We start from the raw sequence: 24,971 nt of genomic DNA, 5'->3' as shown, positions 1-24,971 counted from the left end.
CTCCAAAGAGTAGGTCTTATGTTTTATTGTCATTTTAGTTCTACTCCTTACCCCTGAAGATTAAAAGATGGGAGAGATCCAGGCAAGAGACTACGAATCCACTCTAAAAGGTTTTTAAAACACCGATAGCTCCATTATAAAGACTATTGCTCTAGATGAACAATGAACAAAGTGTAGTCTCCAGACCAGAAGCCTCAAGACCAACTGGAAACGTGGACAGTTACAAATTCTCAGGTCCCACCCCGATCTACTGACTCAAAAACTCAAGAGTTGGGGACCCCAAAATCTGAATCTGTTCCTCCTGGTGATTCTGATGCCCATTAAAGTTTGAGAACAACTTTTCTAGAAATATGAACCCAACTCATAAGCATTTAACTGTTTAAGTGCCAGGACAAAATATGAAGCCAAACAAAGCTTTGGGTGTCTGGAGAGTAAATTCCCCAGAGCAGAAAATAACCCTCACTCAAACTACAGTTTGCTCAGGGAAGCCCGAAACTGTGGTAATCTGACACTTTCATTGCTGAGCGAGGAGTGAAGAGATGTCCGAGAAGAAAAAAATCCATGGATCTACAGCAGAATGGAGTTTGAAATGTCATCACTCAATTTCAAGCTGATGACAGAGGCAGCAGTCTCCTGATGGCATGAAACAGCATGCTGAAGTTAAGAATTTGATCTCTCTCTGATTTGTTGGAAAACTCATTGGGGAAAGTCACAACCTCTGTGTGCCAACAGCAAAAGTGCCATTTTAAAAAAATCTCTGTATGAATGCTCGATGGCTTTAAAGCCAGAAGCTACTTACCAGTCATGAAATCTTAAAAAAAAAAAAAAAATTAGGCCATCAAAAAATCCCATCTCTCAAATGCTGTGAAGATTATAATTTATGTCAAACACTTCCCTATCACCTGGCAAATAGCACAACCTTAAAAAAATGCTAATTATCATATTGATGAAATATTTTATCCTTATTAGGAGTGCTAGAAACATCTAGTTTTACAAAAAGACATTCCAAATCTAATCTCACTAGGATTTCAATTTTTACCCAGTAAACTTCAATTCCATGGAAGAGCCAGATGGCAGAAACCTACATTCAAGGTGCAAAGACTGCAAGTGCTTAAAAAAAAAAACAGAATTAAATACATTTAGGGATAATGACAATCATCTCCGAATGTGTTTATGGGTGAAACTGCCTAGTACCATTTTTGGCACATAGAGGTGACCAATATCTAGTTGAATTTGAATTTATTAAACCTGAATTTGTAATCCATATTCAAAGCATGGAGTATACTAACTTTTGGCTTACCAGGGTTTCAACAATCCCATGATTCCAGACTCCTTGGGGACAGCAGCATGACTCCTAATTTCAGTTTAGGAAAAAATTGCTTTCCCACTCACATCCTCCAATTGTGAGAGAGCTGCCACTCAGTCCTGCTTTTGATCCCCTAGACTCAGAGGGGCAGGCACAACTATTGTATCATTCCCATTTTACAAGGAGGGAAACAATTGTCTTGGCAATTCCCCAAGATTCCAAACACCCTGAGCAGAGGAGCAGGACTTGCGCTAAGATGCCTCTTTCAGCACCACACTAGCAAATGGAGACGGTTTCATTAGATTCACGGTAATTGAGGAGTTGTAAGGTCTACACCCTCAGAAAATATAACTAGAGAAAGAATATCCGAAGCTTGAGAAACAAGAAAGCATGGAAGGAAAAAAATGCACCAAGAGAAAACAGGGCTATTTCTTTAACCTAGAGTCCTTTCAAAACCCCATCTTCTTAATGGGCACACAGCTAGCTGCACAGCAAGCAAGACATCCCTTTTCCCAGTCTCCCACGTGACTGAGTTCTAGCCAATTAGGAATAATGAACAGACTCTTAAGTCATCTGCTTGAAAGGTTATCTGTCCCCTGGACTTTAACTTTCCCCACTGCTGGCTGGGAGTGGGGGCAACAGAAGCCAGCATGAAAGCACAGCGCCGCACCACTGGCTCAGGTCTCTAGGGGAAGTCACAAACTCCCGTGGTCTCTAAGCCACTGCATTGGGGGTCTCTGTTCTAGCAACTTAAGTGCTTCCCTCCTATTATAGAAAATAGGGAAGTCAGGTAAGAAGAGACAACAGAAAAGATAAATACTACATTAATAAGCCATCAGCATATGTAGTACAGAAACATGCTTCATTATACAGGGGAGGGATGAGAGAAATCAGCTTCCGTAATTAGGGCTTTGCCATTCTCTTAATGAGAAGAGAAAATATTTAACAAACTCTCAGCATACACAAATATTATTTTGGCAAAAGGCAAACAAAATAACGTTGTTAAATGTATAAAAACAAGAAGGTCTGGATAACAAATGAAAAATATTAAGACAAACTGCCAACAACTTGCTGGATCCTAAGAAAACAAGAACATTAAAAATTCCTTAGGTGCTATTTTTAAATAGCCAGGAAACTTGGCTTAAAAATATTAACCGTTCTTTTCTAAAATATAACAGCAAATAATAGGTATACGAAGAAGTGAGCCACGTAGCCTTTTCAGGAGGAAACATGCATGGCCAACGTTAAGGTTTCATCTAATCAAATTAATAAAAGCTTGTCCACCAAGAGCAAGACCAGACTAATGAGAGATCACAATGGCTAGAAGCTGAGGGGAAAGCCTTAATGAGAAGAATGGGGCTGAGTACTGGGTGTGACTGGCTTAAGTCAATCCATATAATAGATTAAATAAATATTAAAGAGACAAAACCAGTTGGCATCCCATCTTTCTTTTACAGGTTAACGAATTCCACAGCTTTGTGAACATCATTGATCATAACACTAGACACAAGTCACCCCACAAGCCTCGAGATGTGCCAAGAAAGATTTGAAGATGGCCTTTCCTAGAGAATATTCTGTCTCTCTATGAATCACCAGGAAAAAGCAGAGTTTTAATTTGTGACCTCCAATCACAAGCGTATCTTAAAAAAGGAAACATGAATCCTGATGAAGTTATTTTAGCTTCCCAAATAAAAGTGTCACTAGCAAACCTTCAAGGACTGACTATTCCTAGTCTTGAGTTCCCAGGAACTCAGAAGTGTTGATCAGGTGCCATGGCAAATATATTGGCAAATTCAAAAGTGCATTTTTAAACATCCTCTGCAAATGTGTGGACTTTGCTGATAAAATCTACATTAATGATCCCAAAGCTTTGATAGAAACAGAAAAGAAGGAAAGGGAAAACCACTTATTGGTACTAAAGCCTTTACTGTAATAAACCAAATATATTTACAATTTATACAAATGTTTAACCTTCAACAAAAATACAAAAAAACATTTCACAAGATGCAAAACCAGGAAACAAGTTCATTGGAGACACCACTGCTCTACCAAGCACAGAACGTGAGGGGAACTGCAAGGAACAGAAAGGTAATCTAGGCAGATCACACAGAAAGGAAAGTACAGGCTCTGCCTACAGCCCTTGGCCCCTCTGTCCACTCTGCCTCGGTGTCCGTTTGGTCTAGGTAGATCGGTGACCTTCAGTTGATGGGACTTGTTGCCTCCTCTTTGTAGACTCAAAATAGTTTTGTGTCAAGGTTTGGAAACAGGTTTTCATGGTGGTTTTTTTTTTTCCTTTTAAAGTTACAACTTTTCTATTTCTACAAATTCAAAACATTTTGGCCCGATTCAACTATAAACGTTAAACCCATGTTTTCAGTAGATGACTTCGTAGACTGTAGCCTTCTTGTCTCCTGAGCCAGTGACTATGTACTTATCATCCACTGAGATGTCACAGCTAAGCACAGATGAGGACTCTTTGGACTGGAAGAGAAAACAAGGGGCAAAGATTTTCTGTGAATGGCGATGCTCAGAGACCCTGCTCCTCCCCCAGGCACCTTCACTTCTGGAGTCATGGAGAATGCCCTCATCAAACTGCCATTCCTGGAAGGGGCACTGACCCACCTGGAATATACTAGCTCCGTAGGGGGTCCGCCAAGCATTGAGAAGGTTGTCCTTGCCAGTACTCACAAACCATTTACCTAGAGTCAGCAAAGGAATATGGGGTTTAGCAAGATTAAAATACCTACTATACTATTAGCAACCCAGACTAAAACAAACTCAGAGCATTTCTAATCATGAACTATCATGTGCAATGGCTTTGGCTGGGACGTGAGGGGAGAGATCAGGTTTTAAATCTGGGCTCCACCGTGAACCACCTGTGGTCTTGGGTTTTATCAAAGCGGCAGGGACTGTGTCAGCCCCATGAGCCACCAGATACACTTCGGAACACTCAGCACACAGTGGGTCCTCAAATAGTGAGATGATGAAGCTACTGTCCTTTTCATCACTTCCCTCATGATGAAATGGGTCTAGGAAGGATTAAATGATGAACTTGAGTAAAATGCCAGACACGAATATATGGCACATGGAATGTGCTCAGTGATAATGGCCACTCATCCCTCAGTCCGCTCCAAGAACAAATAATCCGACTCCACATGAACTTCTTCCCTCTTCTTCATTGCAGCATATAACCGTGTGGGGGAAGCTAAATAATCCCTTCTCTGATCCTCATTCCCTATCCTGCTCAATCCAAAGTGACTTCCAGTGTGCCTGCCCCAGGCTTCTGTAAGTTCCTCCCCGCGTTAGAGTGGTAACTAACTGCCCTCCACCTCGGCCCCAGACTCCCCCGCTAAATAATAATGATAATGATGATAATAATAATAATGATAACAATAATAATAAAAAAATCTGTCAAAACCTTGCAAGCATTACCTACTGACTTTTCTCATATTAGGAAAATGGGTTGAAACGGACATCACTATGCTCTGAGGGACATATTAAGACAATAGAATTATTGCATCCAGCTGCTCAGAGAACATTTTTTCCAGACATGATCTCCACTGTATTTTTTTAGAAGTATTTTCTATTGAGGCCACTGGCATCCTCCAGTTTCCTTTCAGCTCCACTCACCACAATAAGCAAATTTTAGGGACAGCACGCAGCTCTCATGGAGATGCAGCTGGTACTTGTCAGGCTTATTTACATGAAGAACTTCCACATTGCTACTCTCCATGCCCACGGCCAGCCACTCCCCAGTTGGGCAGTATCCAAGGGAGAAGATCTGTAGGAAGCAGAACAGGCTCACTAGTGATTTTGCCCAATAAACTGAGAAGTAAAATGGCAACAAGAAATGGGGGTAAATTAGCAAAGAAGAGGAGATGCAATTCAGCAAACTCCAGTCTGTAGTACAGTCCATGGGACAAGAGACCCAACACAGACACACTATGTGTTAAAAACCTTTATGAAAACAATCAGAAAACTTGGAATACATACATCACACGGAATGAAATTATTTTTTAAAAAGTATTTTTTTAAGTTTACATACTTAAATAATCTCTACCCCCAATGTGGGGCTCAAACTCACGACCCCGAGATCAAGAGCCACATGCTCTTCTGGCCAGGTGCCCCAAGAAATGAGTCTTACTAATAATGACATCTGTGTGTATGTTTTCACGTGGTGCTTATCCTTTGCAGATACTCCCTGAAATGCTTATGGATGAAATGACACGAGGTCTGGGATTTACATTAAAACAATCCAGTGTTTGGGGGGCAGGGATGATACATGAGACCAGTTATGGGTTTGCAGCTGTAAAGCTGAGTAATGAGCAAATGGGGTTTATCGGATACTTCTCTTACTTCCATATGCTAGGACATTCTCTCCACTTGTATATATCTGAAATTTTCCATAAGAAGTTATTTTTTTTTAAAAGGCAGACCAAAAACAGTAGCCTAACTCATGCCGAGAAAAGGGCTGGAATGAGAAGACTCTAAGAGACTCCCCACAAGATTAACAGGGACACAAAATTTAGAATTATGCACAGCTATACACGAGTAATGATCAAAAGATCAATCCCACCGTCAGAAGACACCTAGAATGGCACCGTTGTTCCCAGAACAAGTCTAGATTCAGATACTCGATATCTAACTCATCTCCATGACCCACAAAGTTGCCATTTCCTGTAATTTCAAACCTCCATAAATCTAGCCAGCCACGAGTCCAGTTTCCGAGGGATGAATAAGAAAATGGGCAACCACTGAGATGCTGCTGCATTTTTTAAGCTCCCCTATGCAAGGGAAATGAATTAACTTTCAGAGTGTTGTGATTTTTCTTGACTCCTCATGATAACCCGGCACATTTTTCAAGCTCTGTTTATATGTGGATCCAATAATGACCTCTCACCCCCCACACTAGATGATGGGAATATGTACAGCAGGTCAAACTGTATGTCCTTTGCTGAACAAGTTCCTGCGGTGAACTCACATATAAGTAAAACTCACAGGTCTTACTGACAAAGTTTTAGAAACCACGCTAAGCATTTCAGAGGCTTTGTTTGTGGGGTTTTTTTATTGTTTGTTTTAAATGGGTATCTCAAATTTAAGGCTAGTCTGTCTGCCTCATAATTACTGCCACGGGGTATGAAGGGAGGAAGACATCACACACAGGCCACTTCAGAGATTCCTGTGGGGAAAAGCACATCACCTGTGAGGTGAAGTCGTGCTGCTGCAGCTGGCGCCCCTCGCGTAGGTCCCAGGACCTGACCGTGTTGTCCAGGCCACCCGTCCAGAGCTTGGTGCCATCGTTAGAAATGTCAATACAGCTGGCCCCATCTGTGTGGCCCTGGAATTGCCTGATAAAACAAACGAGATTGAATAATGATTTCCTGCCAGAGCTCAAGGTAAACACTGTTGTGTTGTTAGTTTTGGACGCGGGGTGTGTGTGTCATCTCTTCAGTGTCTGCTGATGTGCAAGATCAAACTAACCTTCCCCCGAGGAGGAAACAGCACCTGCAGATTTTTTTCCCTTTTCTTTTTTCACGATCCAAGTGCTAAAGAAATGGAATGCCATTTTAGGTCATCACACAGGAGAAGTTAAATGCGCTCTTGTAGCTCTTCTTACAAATCCGTCTGGAAGGTAAAATTCCTCCCGGGTCTGGAAAAGTGTTTGAGTGTTAAAAGAAAAAAAAAAGAAGGACAAACACACAGAATCCCAAGCGTATTCTGTAAAGAAAGACGTCGGCCTGCATCAGTACATTACCAGCTCAGGGTCCCAGAAACACTCCCTTTTCCATGAGGGAGTCCACAAGGCAATGCCCTCCATGCCAACACAGCATGAGCTCACATATTTACTCAACCTCGCTTTCTGTGTTAGAAAGAGCCCTGCGTTAGGAAATCTGGACTCCCAGAGATGAAGGATCATACCATCCTCCTGATTCGGGGGCACTGAGCAGAGACCACTAACTTCTGAGGCTGACCCATGGGCACTCCGCAGGACCCTGCCTTGAAGGTCAGCTCAAGGTTCTCTCTTAGAGAGAACTCCTGTGGTTCAGTCAAAAAAACAAGACCAGAAACAATCAAGTGACAGGGGTTTGTGGCACAAAGAGGCTCTGCTAGGCCCGAGGTGGGGTCTGCTGAGGGAGAGGCCACACTGAGCCACCGCAGGGTTGGTGGTTTGTGGATTCTGGACCTGGTTCTGCAGGGCAGGAGGGAGCCAGCAAGGAAGTGACCAGAACAGACCCCATTGCTACGGGGAACCAGGCGGGATACGTTAGAGGGGCTGGGGAGTTTCAACACCCAGAGAGGAGTCTCTATGTCTGTCCTTCCTCTAGGTCCCCTCACCTTATTATTCTCACAGAGCTCCAAACTTTGAAACTGAGCTTAGAATTTAATGAGTGGAGTGTGGGGATGCCTGGGTAGCTCAGTTGAGCATCTGCCCTTGGCTCAGGGCATGAGCCTGGGGTCCTGGGATTGAGTCCCACATTGGGCTCCCCGCAGGGAGCCTGCTTCTCCCTCTGTCTGTGTCTCTGCCTCTCTCTCGACTAAATAAATAAAATCATTTAAAAAAAAAAGAGTTTAAGGAGTGTGGAAGACAAGACAAAGCACCACTTGATGTGAATTCTAAGATGAGAGCTTCAAAAATCGTTCCTCTAAAAGCTATTCTGAATATCCATCTTCGTCCTCTTCCCCGCATGCACGCAACCCTCCCCACCATGTCCCATGCACACGTACCCCAGCCAGCTGCCCTTTCCTCCAAGACTTCCCCACAGGTCACCCAGGACGACTGCAGTCTCAGACTCATCTTGTGAAAGTTCTGCTATTCCATCCTGGTTTCTACTCGAGAAACCCAGTGACCTCTCTGCATTCTCTAGGAGTCATGAATGCCTTTCTCTGCTGACGTCAGGTGCCTGGTGGGTGTTCCTCCACCCCTCCCACCCACAAATCTCGGTACTAATCTCAGGCTCCTGGAAGACAGGCTCAGACCGTGCTGGGTCTCGGGAGATACTGAGATGCTCAGCAGATTCCATGTCACCTTCTCATACAGAGAAGCCACCAGCCACCTGCAGCCAACCCAAACTGAGCAAGACATTTGTAAAACATTACCCTGTTATATTCAGCAGGGCGCCAGCACAGAGCAGGAGTTCAGAGCACAGACATAAGAACAGCATGCCTGTGCCCCATCACATCTCCCCCACACCCAATTGTGTGAGCCAGGCAAACAGACTTAACCTCTCTGTGTACCTCAGGTTCCTTACCTATAAAATCAAAATAATAGCAGTGCAGATGTTCTGAGGATTAAACGGATTAGTATTTGAAAAGGCCTTAGAATTAAAATGTTGAAAGTGCTATTTATTGAGATTAAAAAAAAAAAAAGAAAAGAAAAAAAACAACAAACACCTGTTGGGCTAAAAGTTTGAAGGGGGTGTCAGCTCCAGCTGCATGTGTCCATTCTGCACATTCTGAGCTGCTCAGCAGGTGACAAGAGAAAAATAATGGCCATGGTGTCACCCACACACAGGGACAGAGCCTGGCTCTGTGACACTGACTGGATTTCTACAGAGGACATCTGGACAGAGACTAAGCTGCTATAATGACATCTAAAGTCCATCCCTTTGCTCTGGCACATGGACCCAAAGCATTAGGGGACCTGTTAAGTAATTCATGAGCCTAAAACACACCATAAATGAAGAGCACTTCTGAGCAAAGTTGAAATAGGGAATAAACCAGAACACACACCAGTTTTACCTGGGATGTTTAACTGGTGCTTCCCTTTGGAAACTTTTCTGTAACATCTCTGGTGTGGACTCTGACTCCAGCAGAGGGAAGGAGCTGGCCAGGGCTGAGAAGAGACACTGGGCTGGCAGGACTGCAGCTGTCACCACAGTTAAGAGGACAGATTCCAGGAAGTTGGGCTCATTCCTGGGGAGAATGACCCTTGGACAGTGCTGATTTAGTTTTTGAGAAACAAGGATACTTTAAAACTGTTTTGTGTGTGTCTTCCTCTAATGTCCTTCTGTTGATTTTCTGTTATCCTCTGTCACTTGGCTTCTACTTGCACAAACAAGGTTCTAGTCAAAGCCAAAAACATCTAGTATTAACAACCCTCCGTACTGCCATGTAATCCCATGGTATGTATGCCTCCACTTGGCGGAAGTCAGGAATATTTTTTGAATAAGCCTGGCATCTCTAAGTGGCTGAAGAATGGGGATGTTGGGAAGGTAAAGTGTGGGGGACAGCAAGCACTGCAGCAAGGCTGTAAGCCCCCCAGACGACAGTGTCCAAGTTTTGTCTTCACACTCCCAATACCTAGAGGTCTACGCCTGGCAAAAAGGAGGCTCCTAACATGGGCTGAGAGCCTGGGTGCAGCCAGAGAGGCAGAGGGGACAGGAGGCTTGAAGGCCCAGGGACCCAAAGAGGGAACCCCCACCCTAGAAAACCACATCTGCTCACCTCACCAGTGTCTGGTTGTGCAGGTCCCAGACCGCGATGTTACCGTCACTGCAGCATGAGAAGCAGACCTTGGAGTCGGGGCTGATGGCCAGGGCGTAGCAGGCAGGGGCTGAGGACGTCAGCTCTGCCTTGATGCGCGGGGTGGGAGCTGCCAGGTCCCAGATGGACAGAGTACTGGCTTCCCCTCCCACTATGAGGGTACAACCATCAGGGAGCAATTTGCAGGAACGGATGTAGTTATCCCTGTTCTGTGAAATAAACATAATTCAATTGCTATGATGCATGACCAAGCAGTAACAATACCATGCTCTCCAACTGCTATCTTGGTTTTTGACTTGAAAAGTGGTATTTTGTGGACACTAATAAAGCAAGAGTTCAGTAGCAAAGATCAGGATCCAGGTGTAACTGTCCCCTTTGAAACAGTAAATAAAAAAACTCCGAGGCTTGCTCAGGCACGTGCAAACTCTTAGATGGAACTATTCCTGACACCCAGTTTCCTGCTGAGTAAAAAGAACTGAAATGATCAGTGGTTGCAAGGTAGGTGTGTACGTACTTCTCTGTGAAGAAACCACTTTTCAAAGCTGGGTTATAAATCTCTGACCTCATCACCTTCCCTTATTTACTACTTGGAAACTACAGACCTACTGCCTATGTTCTGGTTTTCATTACTCTTAAATCTTTACTTAAGACGTCTTCATTAGCACTGTGCCTTCATTAGCCATGTGGATCCTTATTAAGACTTTAACAGACCTGCTTTCTCAAGAGGTAACACAGCTGCTGCCATATTCAAGCCTCTCAGCTCAAAGAAATTGATAAAAGAGGGCATCTCTCTATCAAAACCAACACATATTAAGGAAGGTGAGAGGGGTGCTGAGTGGCTCGGTTGGTTAAGCGTCGGACCCTTGATTTCAGCTGAGGTCATGATCTCAGGGTCATAGGATCCATGATGGGCGTGGAGCCTGCAGAAAGTTCTCCCTCTGCCTCAGTCCCTACCTCTTGAAAAAAAAAAAAAAAAAAAAAAAAGGAAGGTGGAACCTAAAAATGTCCCTCCCTTCCCTGAAAGAAATAACTGCTAACCTTCAAACCAAACAGAACTGAAGTTTTCCCTGTGCTTTGACCATGGCCTATTATTCAAAGATGAGAAAGGCTCTAAGCACGTAAATTAAAAAAAAAAAAAAAAAAAAAAATGGTGATGAGTATCACAAAACATCCCTACTTTATAGAATGTGGGCCTATGTGTAAGCATGTTGAAATCTCATTAATTGAGATCTTTTAAAGCTGTTTGATTAAAAAGTAAATCAATCACAACTCCAAAAAAAGGCTTTTGCATCTCTAAAACACTGCTGTTCTTCTTCTGGAAACCTCTGTCTCCAGAATCCTCAGCAGTCGCTGGGCAGGCGGTGTGGGTAAACCGCACCACCGACCATGGGAAAGCGCAGGCAGGCACCCTATCGGGGCCAGGGGGGCCGTGATATGTGGTCTGTAAAGTCTGGGGTCACGGTTTAGAGATCGAGACCTGTCCCGACAGGTTCTTCGATCCCGAGAAATGCAAAAACGGTATTCCCTCACTCAGGGGAGAAGGCGGATTCAGGTGCTCTGGGAAAGCATTCTCCCCATTCCCCTTTTGCCTGCGGCCACCCCATTTTCTCGGCAGTGTGATCCATTAACCTTTCCTGAAGTTAAAGTAATAAAACCCGGCCAGCCCTTCCAGGTCTCCCTGAAAACACAGACCCCGTTCAGAATACTTTTTTATGCCACGTTATCAAATGTTTACTATTCAATATTTATCCGAAGGCTGCAGGGAAATTAAAAGTTGAGTGGATTGCAGGGCTCAGAGTCCAGGCCTCGCTGTGCTTTCATCCATTAAATGGGAAACCCCCTTTTGAATACACATTGAAACAAGGACAGCTTCTGTAAACTCCTGGAAAATATCTTTTAAAAGAAATCCATCAGTGCGGAGACTGAACCACTGAAACAGCAGCAAATGAAACCTTCAAGGTTTCATTGCAGGGTGAGGGGTGGGGGAGCTAAACAAACGGCAGGAAACAGAAAGGGTTTCCATTTCCTCATAATGGGAATAAAACCCAGGCCCAAACAGCCATTTCCTTATTGAGTCTCCAGGGAGACATTACCCGGAGGCCAGTTCCTGTTCACTCACCAGACAGTCGAGCTGAGAGACGGGGCTCTTGTTGCCGGGGTGGCTGATGTCCCAGACCTTGACGCAGCCCTTCCCGCCCGTGTACACGTGCCTCGTGGGGTTGCTGATGGTCACGGCGCACACCACCTCCCCGTGGTTCAGGGTGTTGATCTGGCGTGCGTGGCGGGGGATGCCGGGTCCGATGAGGGCGTCGGGGGGGAAGGGGACAGGCTGCATCTGACCGTCTGCGGTCACGTGGAAGGAGTACGCGCTTTTGGAGAGGGGGAGGCCAGGGAGAGAGGGGAGAGGAGACAGAACGTTTAGCACAGAGCAGCTAGTCGTTACCTCAGCAGGTCTACAGGGACGACAGGGAAGGACCGGTGCTCCTCAGGAGTCTCTTGAAATCAGTAGGAGCTGAAGTATTTACTGAAGGAACAAACTGAAAGCACAGGCCAACGGAAGTCTAGGGTGCACCAAAGGACAGGTGTGTTGAACTATGTATTTTTTTCAGTATTTACCGGTCTTTCGATTGTTGCCTAGCCATTCCATAGAGCGTTCCTTCCGATCCCATATCAAATGCTAACTATGCTTCCAAATTAACATAAAATACCTCCTTCCATGTACTTTGTATAATTGTAGGATTTCTTAGCGTAATTTTAAATGACTATTTCTTATGCTTCAGATGAAGTCCGTAAGAACTCATAATAATTTTGCACAACAAACGGTGTATTTCAACATTAACACCACAAAAAGTTTTCTAAAGGCACCGGTTTCAGGCTTGAATTTACTCTCTTTTGCATAATCCAGAGAAAACAGTAAAAGACTTTTGCATCAAGTAGCTTTATGACGATTTCAAGTGTTCTCAACATCTCCCCATCTACCTTGGCCATGACCCCCAGTTTTATCTAAGGCAGCAAAGCTGCTCTCTACTATTTTCCAAGCTTCCCCGTGGCCAGGTTTGCCCCATTCTCACCATGGAGATGTACACGGCTCAACATACATGCAGGGGAGGGTGGCAGTCAGCTCATCACTTCAAAGAAGGGAACCCTGGGGTTTACAGAAGCTCTCTGTACCTTTGGCTCAATTTTGCTATGAACCTAAAACTGCTCTAAAAAATAAAGTTTGTTAATTAAAAGAAAAATAATTTTAAAGGTGGGGGTAAGATCGGGGTTCCTGCTCTTTTCTTACTCCTTCCTACTGTCTAGACTATGAGTCAAGGAGACCAGACCTCCACCAGCCCCTCAGAGCCACAAGGGGACTCTGAAGATGGAAATCAATTGTGGAAGGGCGTAGAACACATGGATAGGATGCAGAGGCCTTGGTGACACTAAGAGGATGTGACCTGCCCTGGGCTGCTGACAGCCAGTATCTCTTATGAGAGAGAGAAATAAACTTTTATGTTACTTTAAGCTGTTTCCCATCCCCCTTGTTACAAACAAACAAACTTAATTCTAGTACATTCTTGTTTCCACCCCAAAATCTTAAAGCATATTTTATGCATTATGATCTAATGATTTAAGCACTAGTATATTACAGACATTATAACATGCACACAAAAAAGATAGAGGGCGGAGGATACACCCCCAACATCCAAACTGATGGAATGATGCACATGGCACTTTGAAGACCACTGCTCTCACTTCTTTTTTTTTTTTTTTTTTTAAGATTTTATTTATTTATTCATGAGAGACACAGAAAGAGGGGCATAGGCAGAGGGAGAAGGACTTGATCCCAGGACCCAAGGATCTTGAGCTAAAGGCAATCACTTGACCACTGAGCCACCCAGGCGTCCCTGCTTTCATTTACTTCTTATCTGAAGCATCACTAGGCGTTTTAGAGGTTCAACATTAAGCCTTTTCTATAGGTCTGCATACATAACAAATGAGGTACGTAGAGTTTTCTCCTTTCCGTGACCCTCTGGGATAAGTCTGGGCCCTTTCTGGAACTTGTCATTGGCACCTTGCAGTCTCTTTACAGATCTAACAGACCATGGGTATTAACAGAGAACTCAAATTTTCATTTTAATGCTAACTCAAATTTTGTGAAATAAGCTAGCATGCACAAAATTGAAAACTGATATAGGATATTAGGTTTCCAACCTGCTTACACATAAAACCGACATACTTCCTAAGCTTGAGAAGAAAATATACGTATTGTTTTCTCTCTATGAGAGCAAAATATCAAATACATGAAGGTTAGAAAAAGAACTTACCCTTCCCCCAAGCAAACGATACGATCTTAGATATATGTGATTTCCTGACAGACTGGTTCCATAACTAATATTACATGGCTAGCTGGACCAAATCCTTAACATTACTCTTAATTTGAATAATCAAGCATTCAGAATGGGAACCCCACAGAATGTCCTAGAAAATAAATATGCATACAAAACTACTATAGCTTCAAGCCTTTACATCAAAACAAGCCATTAAATCCCCTGTTTTATGCAACAGTATCCTTTGGTGTCCGTGGTAACACATCAAGCCCACACGATGATACTCTAATACATGAGCCAATGCCAATGTTAACGGACTCTACGCCATTTATTATGGGATATTTGGAGTTGGAATCAAATAGCATTGGATTGCCTTTGAAGATGGAACCACAAGAACTGGAGTTTAACTCCATCATGTTCTAGAAGAATTCTTTAAGGTCCAGTAGCAAGTTATGTGACCCAGCTATCGGGCACTATGAATTGGGACTCTCTTTTGCATAATCCAGAGAAATGAATTGGGACTGAAAATGACAAACAAATGACGAGGTAGAGAGAGGACCGGGGTGTTTCCATGAAACGATCAAACGCAATGTATCTGGTTAGAACAGTGGTTGACATGGGGAGAGAACTTGCCCTTGACAGCTTTCTGTGCTGGTGATGGCACAAGTGAAGGTTCATTTCACTGATGTAAATCACGGTGGGCGCCTCCAGGTTGGCAAACTTTCCATTAGGCACCCTTTTAGCAATTCTGGAGTTTTAGGGGAAGAAAATTCTATTTTGCTTCAATTGGAACCCCACTTGTTAAGGGAGTTGAATGTTCCAGACTAAAACAGATGCACAAAGTGTAGACAGAGAGCTGTACACTGAGTTTTGGAAGACACCCACCTCTCTCCCAGGTGTCTTCTTCTTTAAACCACACATGAGGTCTGTGATCATCATACTGAGGCAATTTCAAATTGATTCACAATGCAGTGAACTGTTGCCAGAAGCTGTGAATATTTCTGGGTCCCAAGGGAAACCCACATGGATGTTAATACATCAGTCACAGGGGGCCTGGCAGGAAGCTGGTGCTGCCCGCTGTGCTGGAGAGCCTAATCAAATGAACAAACCAGAATGACACAAAGGGCTGACGGGTCTCAAAGAGGGATCAACTGGAAGGAAAAACCAGGGGAGCATACGAGAGTCTGGAATTAGTTACTCACCCACAGGAAGAACAAGCATATCGTTGAGCAAAGGCCACATAGATGGCCTATCATGTCAACATTAAGACGTCCCAGAAGGAAACTGAGATCTCTACTTATTGAAGGGGAAACTAGGGAAAGGAAAGTAAAAATCAACCAGGAAGGGGAATTTATAAACAGATAGTGAGGATTTATAAATATCTCCCAAGCCTGAATTCAGAAAGAGGCCAGCCACCAAAGAATGCATATGGAATGATTGGATTTATGCAATTTCAAACACAGGCAGAATTTATCTGTGATGTTGAGCCAGAGTGGTGGCTCCCCTCGGCTACTGGAGAAGACACAAGAGGGGCTTCTTCAGTGTTCTTGGTGAGAAGTCACTTAGTTATATGCACTTTTCTGTATGTGTATCTCAGTGTTAAATACTGAAATTTATTTGTTGGTTCAAGAAAAAGTCAAGAGGGCTTCTGACTGATGATGAAGTAGACTAGGTCTACAGCCAAGTCAAGAGCCCAACTGTTGGTGTTGGGCTGGAGTTAAATGTATAGGAGATGCCCAACTCGCTGGCCTAACTGTGGCCATCCTTACTGGCCTAACTACCTGTAGCCTATAACATGTCCATTCCGGATACACAAGGCAGAAATATAACAAGGTATAGAGCTTGCAGGGGTTGCTGTAGGCTGAAAAGAGCGGCAAAACCATAAAACACTGAACGCCGTCCCACACCTGCATCAGTATTAAAACACCCATGAGGAAAAGTGAGGGCATGCTCAATCAAGGGCTCTTTCATCAACCAGCGGACAAGTGTGAGGGCCAGAATTGCAGAAACGGAGGAAGGTGTGGGATGGGGGGTCAGAAAAACACATGGCAATGACTAGGCAAAGAAAATCAGGAAATCCAAAGATCCTGAAGGGCAAAAGTGGAGAGACAGCCCTTGGCAAAGAGGAGAGGAGGACGTTTAGGTAGGAATGTGGGGCAGAAAGAATGAGTTCTCAGCGCCACCCACCTACACCCAAGAAAGCCTCAGGGAACTGAGACCCTGCCCCAACCCAGCTTTCTGAACAAGCACTTGGTGATTAGGATCTAATTCCGAAATCTGGTTGGAGAACTGAAAAGAATAAAGCCCTCTGGACAGCACAGATGTAAAAACTGGATGAAATCAAACTCCTTCCATGCTGAAGACACATCCTGTATTAGGCACAGAACAGAGGTAAAGGGACTTGAAGGAAAGAGTCCCCACTGAGAAGCCTCCTGGGGACACAGCGGGAAGCTGGAAAACAAGAATGCGTTTTGGAGATGCAGGTTGTTTTGTCCTAGCACACTGACGGCTGCTAATAAAACGATGCTGTTTTCTGTGGCCAAAGGAAAACAGGTGTTGACATAGTCACTGGTTTGCTGTTAACAGGCAGGACCAGCAGTGGTGGATCTGGTAAACGGGGATGAAGAACCTGGGCCTCTGGAGACTGGGTGCAGCCACCTTGGCCTTGGCACCCTCCATGGGTAATCTCTTGCTGCCTTAACAGGTATCAAAAAATCCAATCACGTCAGAAGCCCTCAAGTGCTCTTCGGGGCTCAACAAGCCCCTCACGATTTACAGCGGCTGGGCCTCAGTTCATGTGAGCATCCTGGAGCTGAAACTCCTTGCCACGCAGAACAACGGGCCAGTCCCCTAAAATATCGCATGCTGTCACGTCTCCAAGTTGTGCACAAACTGTTCCCTCTGGCCTAGAATAGCACCGCCTCCCTCCTCAGTGCACGTCACTTGCTCTGCTCTTCAGTCTGCCACAACCCCCCCCCAGGCAGGAGGATTCTTTTCTGGGGTCCTGGCTCTGCTTGTAAATCTTGACCATAGCACATCTCACACTGTGTACCATTGCATGTGTTTACATTTCTCATTTGTTGTTTCCCCACTCCAGAGTTCTTCGGGGACAGGTGGGCTGACCACATAGCTGGCACTCAGTATGTGAATCTCAATACCCCAGGTCACTCACTCATCGCTACCGTAATTACTTATAGATTGAGGCAGGAACGGTCTCTTTGGCAAGGAGGAGAGGCTAAAGAGAGTGGAGGGTCCTCTAACCACCTGGCTTAAGCCAGCCAACTTTCCCCAAGGGATTTCCAGCAGTCCTACCACATGTCGCTAAGAGAGAGTATCAACATTCTTGAGGGGGAAAAGCGGTCCCTAGAGAGCCAATGTGGACTGAAGCAAAAGGCAGTGAAAGCAACCACAGTAACAGAAGTGAAATTCACAGCCCTCTCCCAAGTCAGCAGAGCCCAGGGACGCAGGACCTGTTCGAAGCAAGCTGCAGCAGAAGCCACCACAGGCCACACACAAAAAGCGCGATCCTGTGTCTGGCGGCTGAAAAGCATACCATAAAGTAAAAAAAAAAAAAAAAAAAAAACAAAAAAACAACAACAACAACAAAAAAAACAGGAAGGAGTCAGGATGCCTGGGTGGCTCAGTGGTTGAGCACCTGCCTTCGGTTCAGGGTGTGGCCCCTGGGTCCTGGGATCGAGTCCCACATTGGGATCCTTGTAGGGAGCCTGCTTCTCTCTCTGCCTGTGGCTCTGCCTCTCTTTCTCTGTCTCAGGAATAAATTTTAAAAATCTTAAAAAAAAAAAATTTGAAGAGACACGATTAGAATTTCAGCTAGTCACTTATAAAAGATGCGGGGGCCATATGTAACTTATTTGTGCCTCATTTCCCTATATTTACAATATGCCCTGACAAAACATCCAATAAACATGACTGATGAGGTGTGGTAGAAATGGAAGTTGCATGAGAAGATACTTCCAGAAAAGCATGAAGCATAATATAGATTCAACCTCTGTTTCTAGTGTCACAGGATGTAGCTCACTGTCCCTTATTATTTGGAGAGAAGCAGCAGTACAGGAGAGGGTCACTGGCCCATTCGGCTAGTAAGTGGACGGGCCATGACTCACGTTCAGGGCAGCTAGGGCAGGCCCACCCCAAAGGTAGAGCTCTAACTCTTCAGCTTAGCTTCACACTGGCACTACCTTGGACATTATCCCCTAAAGAGGGATAACATGTGCCCATTAGGATGGAGACATGTAATATACACAAAAGAAACCTTCTTGTCAATGTCATCGGAGCACTTCATTACCGAGTCCTGGCCCAGGAGGCTATGAAGGCAGGGGCACCTGGGTCACTCTAAGGTAGATGAGAATAATGTAATTTATGACTGTGGAGGACACTCTTAGCCTCAAGAACTAGTATAATGAAGGTGGTGGCTGCAGGATTGTGATGTGAGGTCATAAGAAAATCAGAGCCATATTATTCTAAGATTTCAGGAAAAGAAAATAGGTCCTTGGGAATACAATTCATCTATTTATGGTAAAATCTCCTTCACTGCCAATATAACAAGCTTTACCTTTCACAATTCTTAAGGTCTACATATCTAACCCGTAACGGTTATAAAACACAGGATTTTTCCAGTTTGGCATCCCAGCACCCTCCCAAACAGCAAATATACAGATCAGGGTACAATTCCTACCTTATTTTGAAGATAGCATATCTACATGAATGTAGTAACTTATACTACAAGGTAAGAAATTAAAGCATTAAGATGGGAGACTCCATGTTTGCTTCCTTATTTATTTTAACATACGACTACTCTCATGTTGTGTAAAGGCAAATGTAGAACTTCTTAAAATGGACATGAAGAAAGAAAATTACTCCAGAAAAAAACAGGTGATGGTCTAGCTGACAATCTCAGAGGTTCTCTAGCGAAGTTAGCATTTATGATTCTGGATTCCAGGTCCTACCTCCTCCACCAACTAAAAGTTTCAAAACTTATAAATGTGCTGGGCAGTGGCAGGACTCCCATGCAGGACAAAGATTCAAACCGAGAGATTCCTGGATGAAAAGTAAGGCAAGGGACACCTGGGTGGCTCAGTGGTTGAGCGTCTGCTTTCAGTCCTGGGATCGAACTCCATGTCGGGCTCCCAGCATGGAGCCTGCTTCTCTCTCAGCCTATGTCTCTGCCTCTCTGTGTGTGTCTCTCATGAATAAATAAATATTTTTTTTTTAAAGAAAAGTAATATGAAGAAATGTTTAAGATACAGCCCTTTCAAAGCTCACTTACAAAATTCTAGCGAAGGAACCAACTACTACAGGCCTACAAGCATTATATGAACAAGAAACAAACAGACTATACTTATATCTGATAAACTGAAAGGAATTTCTGAGGAGGTGCAGAGAGGACAGGTACCTGGTAGCTAAACATAACTCACATCAAAAGAAAGGGCCTCACATTTCAATATAATCTCAAGAAATTAGCTACACATTCTCAAAAGATCAAAGAGTAGAAAAACAGAAATTAAACCAACCCCAAATGTGATAATGAGGCACAGAACAAGCATGTTACTTTGAGCATTTCATAGATCAAAAAACACCCAAATATCATAACATGTGAAAAGAGGGCTGAATTAATTTTCAAATCTACTACATACACCAGCTATGGATTCTAGACATGGTCAACAGATAAACCAGAAGCAAGATCAGGACTGGGACATAAGGTGGGAGGCGGGAGGGGGACTGGCCACAGAAACGTGTCCTTGGCTGAGGCTGGGATGGCCTCTGGTCACTGCTGCAAAGCATGGTTTCCTGAGAGGCAATTTTACCCCATATGTGGTTAAGATTTTCTTTTCTCTTTAGGCTCCAACTCCTAAAAGGTACTTTCAAGATTTATTTAAACATGAAATGAGTGGGTGTAAGATTTCTCAATGACATGTCTAGCATTAAAACACAGGGTGAAGGAACCTGGAACTAAGCTGGAATCTTCAGCCAAACCATTATTATTCTGAGCTGTTACTGACCTCTAGGTGCTACTACACGAGGCAGGGAGAACAAGTTGTGTATGGGGAGGAAAGCAGTATTTCTGGGCCAAAATGATGTCCTGGATGGGGAGGGCAGATCAACAAAGAGATGTTGATCTAACTCAACTTCAGAATTTCTCTTATCAGGGATTTCCACAAAGCTCAGGGGAACACATTTCCTCAACCTAAAAGCGAGTTCAAGTTAAGCTGATCAAACAATACCAATTAAATCTTGCTTTGAGGGTTTGAAAACACAGTCGGGTTACCTCTGGTAACTTAGCAATGCTTAAGTCTACAATGCAAAATGTGAATCTCCTCTGGAAGGGATGAATCACAGGGTCTTACACAATCCTGGCCTCATCTCCCACCTACTCAATGCACCAAATATTTGCTTACTGGGTAGTGGTGCTCAAGGGGACAGAGGGACTTTGGAAGCTTCCATTTTAGTAGGGAAGAAGCAGGCAGAAATAGGACATGTGCTCATCATGGTACTTAAGCTCCAAGTGTGCACGGTGTCACAGACATTACAAGGTACTCCTGGAGAGGGATCACATTTGGCAAGCCATCAGTGAAGGCTTCGTGCTATGAAGGCAGCAGCAGAAGCAGTCTTTGAAGGACAGGGAGTATTCCCACAGAAAGAAGACTGGTGAGAATGGACATTGTTCCAGAGAGGAGGAAAGGCTGTCAGGGAGTGGAAGGTTACTTCTTTCAGCCCAGGTGCAAGAGACAAAGAACAAACGACACGAGGCTAGAAAAGCAGGTGGGGGTCATAGCACCAGAGGGGCCTGGAATGCCCTGTCACCAGTTTATGTGCAACTTCTGAAGATCTCTGGGTAAGAAAAGAGCCTAATCAGGTAAGCACTTTATAAGGGAGAAAACAGACCTAGGATCTTAATGACAAAAGCAAGTAGGAATCAAGTGAGGATCTTAACAATTAAGATTGGTGGGGCACCTGGATGGTTCGGTCAGTTAAGTGTCTGTTTTTGGCTCAGGTCATGATCTCAGGTCCTGGAATTGAGCCCCACATGGGACTCTGGGCTCAGCAGGGAGTCTGCTTCTCCCTCTTCCTCTGCCCCTCCTCCTGTTCATGCTTACACACACACTCTCTCTCTCAAATAAATAAGTAAAATCTGAAGAAGAAGAAGAAGAAGAAGATGACGACGAGGAGGAGAAGGAGGAGGAGGAGGAGGAGGAAGAAGAGGAGGGGGAGGAGGAAGAGGAAGAAGAGGAAGAGGAAGAAGAGCAAAATGTGATTTACACAAGGAAGAATCACAGGCTAATGTTTGTGCCCAGATGCCAGAGAATGAGGACTGTGCTGTTAACAAAGATAGAGAAGTTAGAAGAGGCTGGTATAGGGGTGAAGGGAGACAGGGAAACTGACCAGGTTGGTTAGAAAACCCTACTGAGATCTTATATCACTTTAACACCAACACTAAGTACAAAATAGTGGCAATAGGAGTCATCTTGCTCTATTCCACTTTGATTAAAAAAAAAAAAAAAAAAAAAGGTAAGGCCATGGGGCCTTTGCATATGCTCTTTTATACCTCCCCTATGAGGTTAAAGCAGCTCAGAAAACACTTCTTCCTTGACCCTCTCAGACAGAATCAGCCTGCCACAAACTTTAATAGAATAATGTCCTTCTGAGTCATAGCTCTTCTCTCAATTATAATCATGGATTCATTTCTGTGATTATTTGATTAATATTATCTCTCCATCCCTGGGCTGTGAGCTTCTAATAGGGTCCCTTATACCTATGCAGCAGGTTTCCATGAAATCTGTGGGAAAGGACAAGAGGGAAGTGACTGTTAGATTTTAGTGAGCAGATGGTGTAGGAACCTGAAATCACATCCCACAAGATAGGGCTGAAGCAATGGACACATTCTGCCAGGAGAGAAGCCTTTGGCCAGACGGTGGTCTCCAAATATCTGAAGAGCTGTCACAGGGATGACAGATTAATGGTGCACCATGTGGTCTCAAGGCGTAGGAAAGAACCAGGTTCGATGGATAAAGGTTCCAGAGAGACAGATCTCAGCTCGAGGGCTGCAATGGTTTTCACACAGCCAGGGAAAATGGCTTGCTCCAGGTACCAGAAGTCACCACACTAGACCTGCTAGGTCAGAGGCACACAGCCACGTGGTGAGGCAGTCATAGGAGATGTGAGCCAAATGAGCATTTACCCTAGAAGCACTTTCAAAGTCCCACTGGGAAGTCCCCCAGCTGTGCTAACCCAGAGGAACTCACCCATTTGCAGAGGAATCCCTCAAGCTCTGTCTGCACTGGGAGCATGTTGCGGGCTGCCCCTTGTCCCTGCAAGGGTCCACATTTTCTGCCCCCTTTGCTCTGCGGGCTTGTTTTTCCTGCTCACGCTCAGTTTTTAGTATCTCCTCCTTACCCCAAGAAGTCCTTCCCATCCTCACCACGGTCACTCTTGACTTGTTTGCCTAGCACCCACTGCTCTGCCTTCGCAGGGCCACACAAACATACTGCAGCCTTTGTCTCTTTAGTGTTTCCCCATCAGAGGGGCCCCAAGGGCGGGGAAGATGAACATTCTCCTTCCTGGAGCCTGCCCAGCACGGAGCACAAAGCCTGGCACACAGTTCTCTCTCAAATGTCCATGAGTAACCATCTGTCGCCCTACCCAAATATTATTTCTTGGTATTTGTCAGAGGATGACATTCACAAACTGATGACAGTCACAGAGAGAGAGAGAGAGAAAGATAGAGAGAGAGAGAGAGGCAGAGACATAGGCAGAGGGAGAAGCAGGCTCCATGCACCGGGAGTCCGACGTGGGATTCGATCCCGGGTCTCCAGGATCTTGTCCTGGGCCAAAGGCAGGCGCTAAACTGCTGCGCCACCCAGGGATCCCCCCTTTCTTACCCTAACCCTGGCCATGCTGGTTTGTCACCGTTTCTCTTAAGTGCCTCAGACCAAAGCTGTTCAGAGTGTGGTCTGCAAATGTTTGCTACTGTCCGCACATAGACCTGCTCACTCGGGGACAGGAAGTGTTGAAAATGGTTATACAGCAACTTGACAGAATCGGTTCACGACAGCTGACTCTTGTAACTAAAAAACCAGGACTTGTGTATTTTTCTTCCTTTATTCATCCCTATTTGTCTGTTCCTCATGTTGGGAAAAGACTGGTCATCATAGATGTTTTGAGAAGCACTGCCTGGGGGAGTGCACCTTTACTCAACAATGAGGACAGGAACCCTCTCATAGTAGCTAATGGATTAAAACAAAGAGAGTAAGATGTAATATAGCCCAGATCCCAGAGATAATGGTGAGCTCCATATTCCCCTCTGATATTCACTTGATCTTCCTCACAGAATACAGCTTCCCTCAAACTTTAAAGAAAAGCCAAAAAAATATATTTTCACTGTTTTGGAGAGCAAAAACCACTCTGATGCAGTCACTCTCACCTGTGACTCTCAGGACTTTGCTGTCACATCCACTGTCACTGTCCCTGAGCATGTCATATCCTAGCTTAATACAGCTGGGAACACAAAGAAGCCCAAGGTGCTTACAAGCCAAGGACATGAATATTTTGGCTCTAAGAAGCATGACACCAGTATTATCATAGAAGGTTTAAAGTTTGTGTCTAATTGCATTATTAACACACACACACCCCAACTATAAGGAGCTAGGTCTGAATTAATGGTCCTCTACATGCTAACCTCCAAGACCATCACCATAGCCTAGAGCTCTTCCCAGCCCACCCCATGTGCCTCATACCTCACACCCCACTCAGGGTGGGGTCTTGGCAGCCAGATACACCCTCACACCTCTGACTCTTGAAACTGGCTTTCCCTAATTGTCAGCTGAACTTGCCATTATTTTCCCCTGAAGATTCATCAGTTACTATTAATTATTGCTTATCACATTACTCATGTGCCCTTTATTCACTCGCCAGTCTGCAGGACACACCACAGCTACACTGCCACCAACAACAGACAAGAAATACCCATTACATGCCCAGGGGCATCCCAGGCTGGAAGCAGAGGGGCATACCCAAGATAATACACTACCTAGCAGTTCATGAATTTTCAAGAATGATTTGCAACACTGTCCCTAATCCTGCTCTTCCCTGGGTCTAGCGTGTCACCATAAATTCTTAACATCTCTTCCGGTTCTTAGTGTAGACAAAGTCTCATTTCATCATGAATCAAATTACCATGAAATAGATATTATAATACATGTAAAATCGAGCCATGGGAATCTGTTTTCCAAAATGCAGGTGATGGAGGTAAGGAATTCCGTTTTTCCTCATGCCGCTGGTTTATTTGAAGAAAAGGCTCCAGTCAAAATCACACAAAGATGACCAGGTAGTTGAATGGACCACTCAAATTAATGTAATACACAACATGCATCAAACGCATAAATAAAAGCAGAAAGCAACCACACAAAGGTAGAACAGTATAAGAAAAATAAACCGAAGGTCTGTAACATGTACCCCAATTTGGAAAAAATCCAAATTGTAAGGGCCCTACAGAAAAGCAGAGTATGTGCTGGGAGGTAAGACAGATATTCCACCCCCCTCAATATTTCAATTTTGCTTTGTTATGAAAACTAAGAACTTTAGGAATTCTTCAAAATCACATTTCTAATGACTAACATATGGAAAGCCAAGTGATTTGAAAGGACACCGAAAAAATAGCCAATGGGGTTTTTCAAATTCTGAATGCTGTTTTGCCCCTTCAATTTATTTATCTTGCTTTCCCACAAAGCCACTCTGCATTTTATAGTCTAGGACCTCTCAGAGTGAAGCACGCACCAAACTTTATGGGGTGCAGGGCGGGGGCGCAGGTGGGCAGGGAGGTTCCAACTTCAAATGCTGGCATCCAATAGATG

General features: G+C 44.3%; 1 protein-coding gene across 6 annotated transcripts in view; it reads right to left on the bottom strand.

Annotated features, from left to right (window-relative positions):
• Positions 1-3,212: 3,212 nt before the first annotated feature.
• TLE1 (TLE family member 1, transcriptional corepressor) overlaps positions 3,213-24,971 on the bottom strand; it is an 85,856-nt gene continuing 64,097 nt past the window's right edge. For all 6 annotated transcript variants that reach the window (XM_025423248.3, XM_025423249.3, XM_025423250.3 and 3 more), the window contains 6 exons: positions 11,910-12,159; positions 9,752-9,999; positions 6,507-6,654; positions 4,937-5,087; positions 3,929-4,005; positions 3,213-3,787 (listed from right to left, as the gene is read on the bottom strand). In XM_025423248.3, coding sequence (XP_025279033.1) covers positions 3,680-3,787; positions 3,929-4,005; positions 4,937-5,087; positions 6,507-6,654; positions 9,752-9,999; positions 11,910-12,159 — 982 coding nt within the window. In that variant the 3' untranslated portion in view covers positions 3,213-3,679. The remainder of the gene's footprint in view (positions 3,788-3,928; positions 4,006-4,936; positions 5,088-6,506; positions 6,655-9,751; positions 10,000-11,909; positions 12,160-24,971) is intronic.

This window comes from Canis lupus, chromosome 1 (assembly GCF_003254725.2).
Source record: "Canis lupus dingo isolate Sandy chromosome 1, ASM325472v2, whole genome shotgun sequence".
Taxonomy (NCBI): Eukaryota; Metazoa; Chordata; class Mammalia; order Carnivora; family Canidae; genus Canis; species Canis lupus.
Note: the sequence above shows the minus strand (reverse complement) of the source record. Positions and strands in the feature narration are given on the sequence as shown.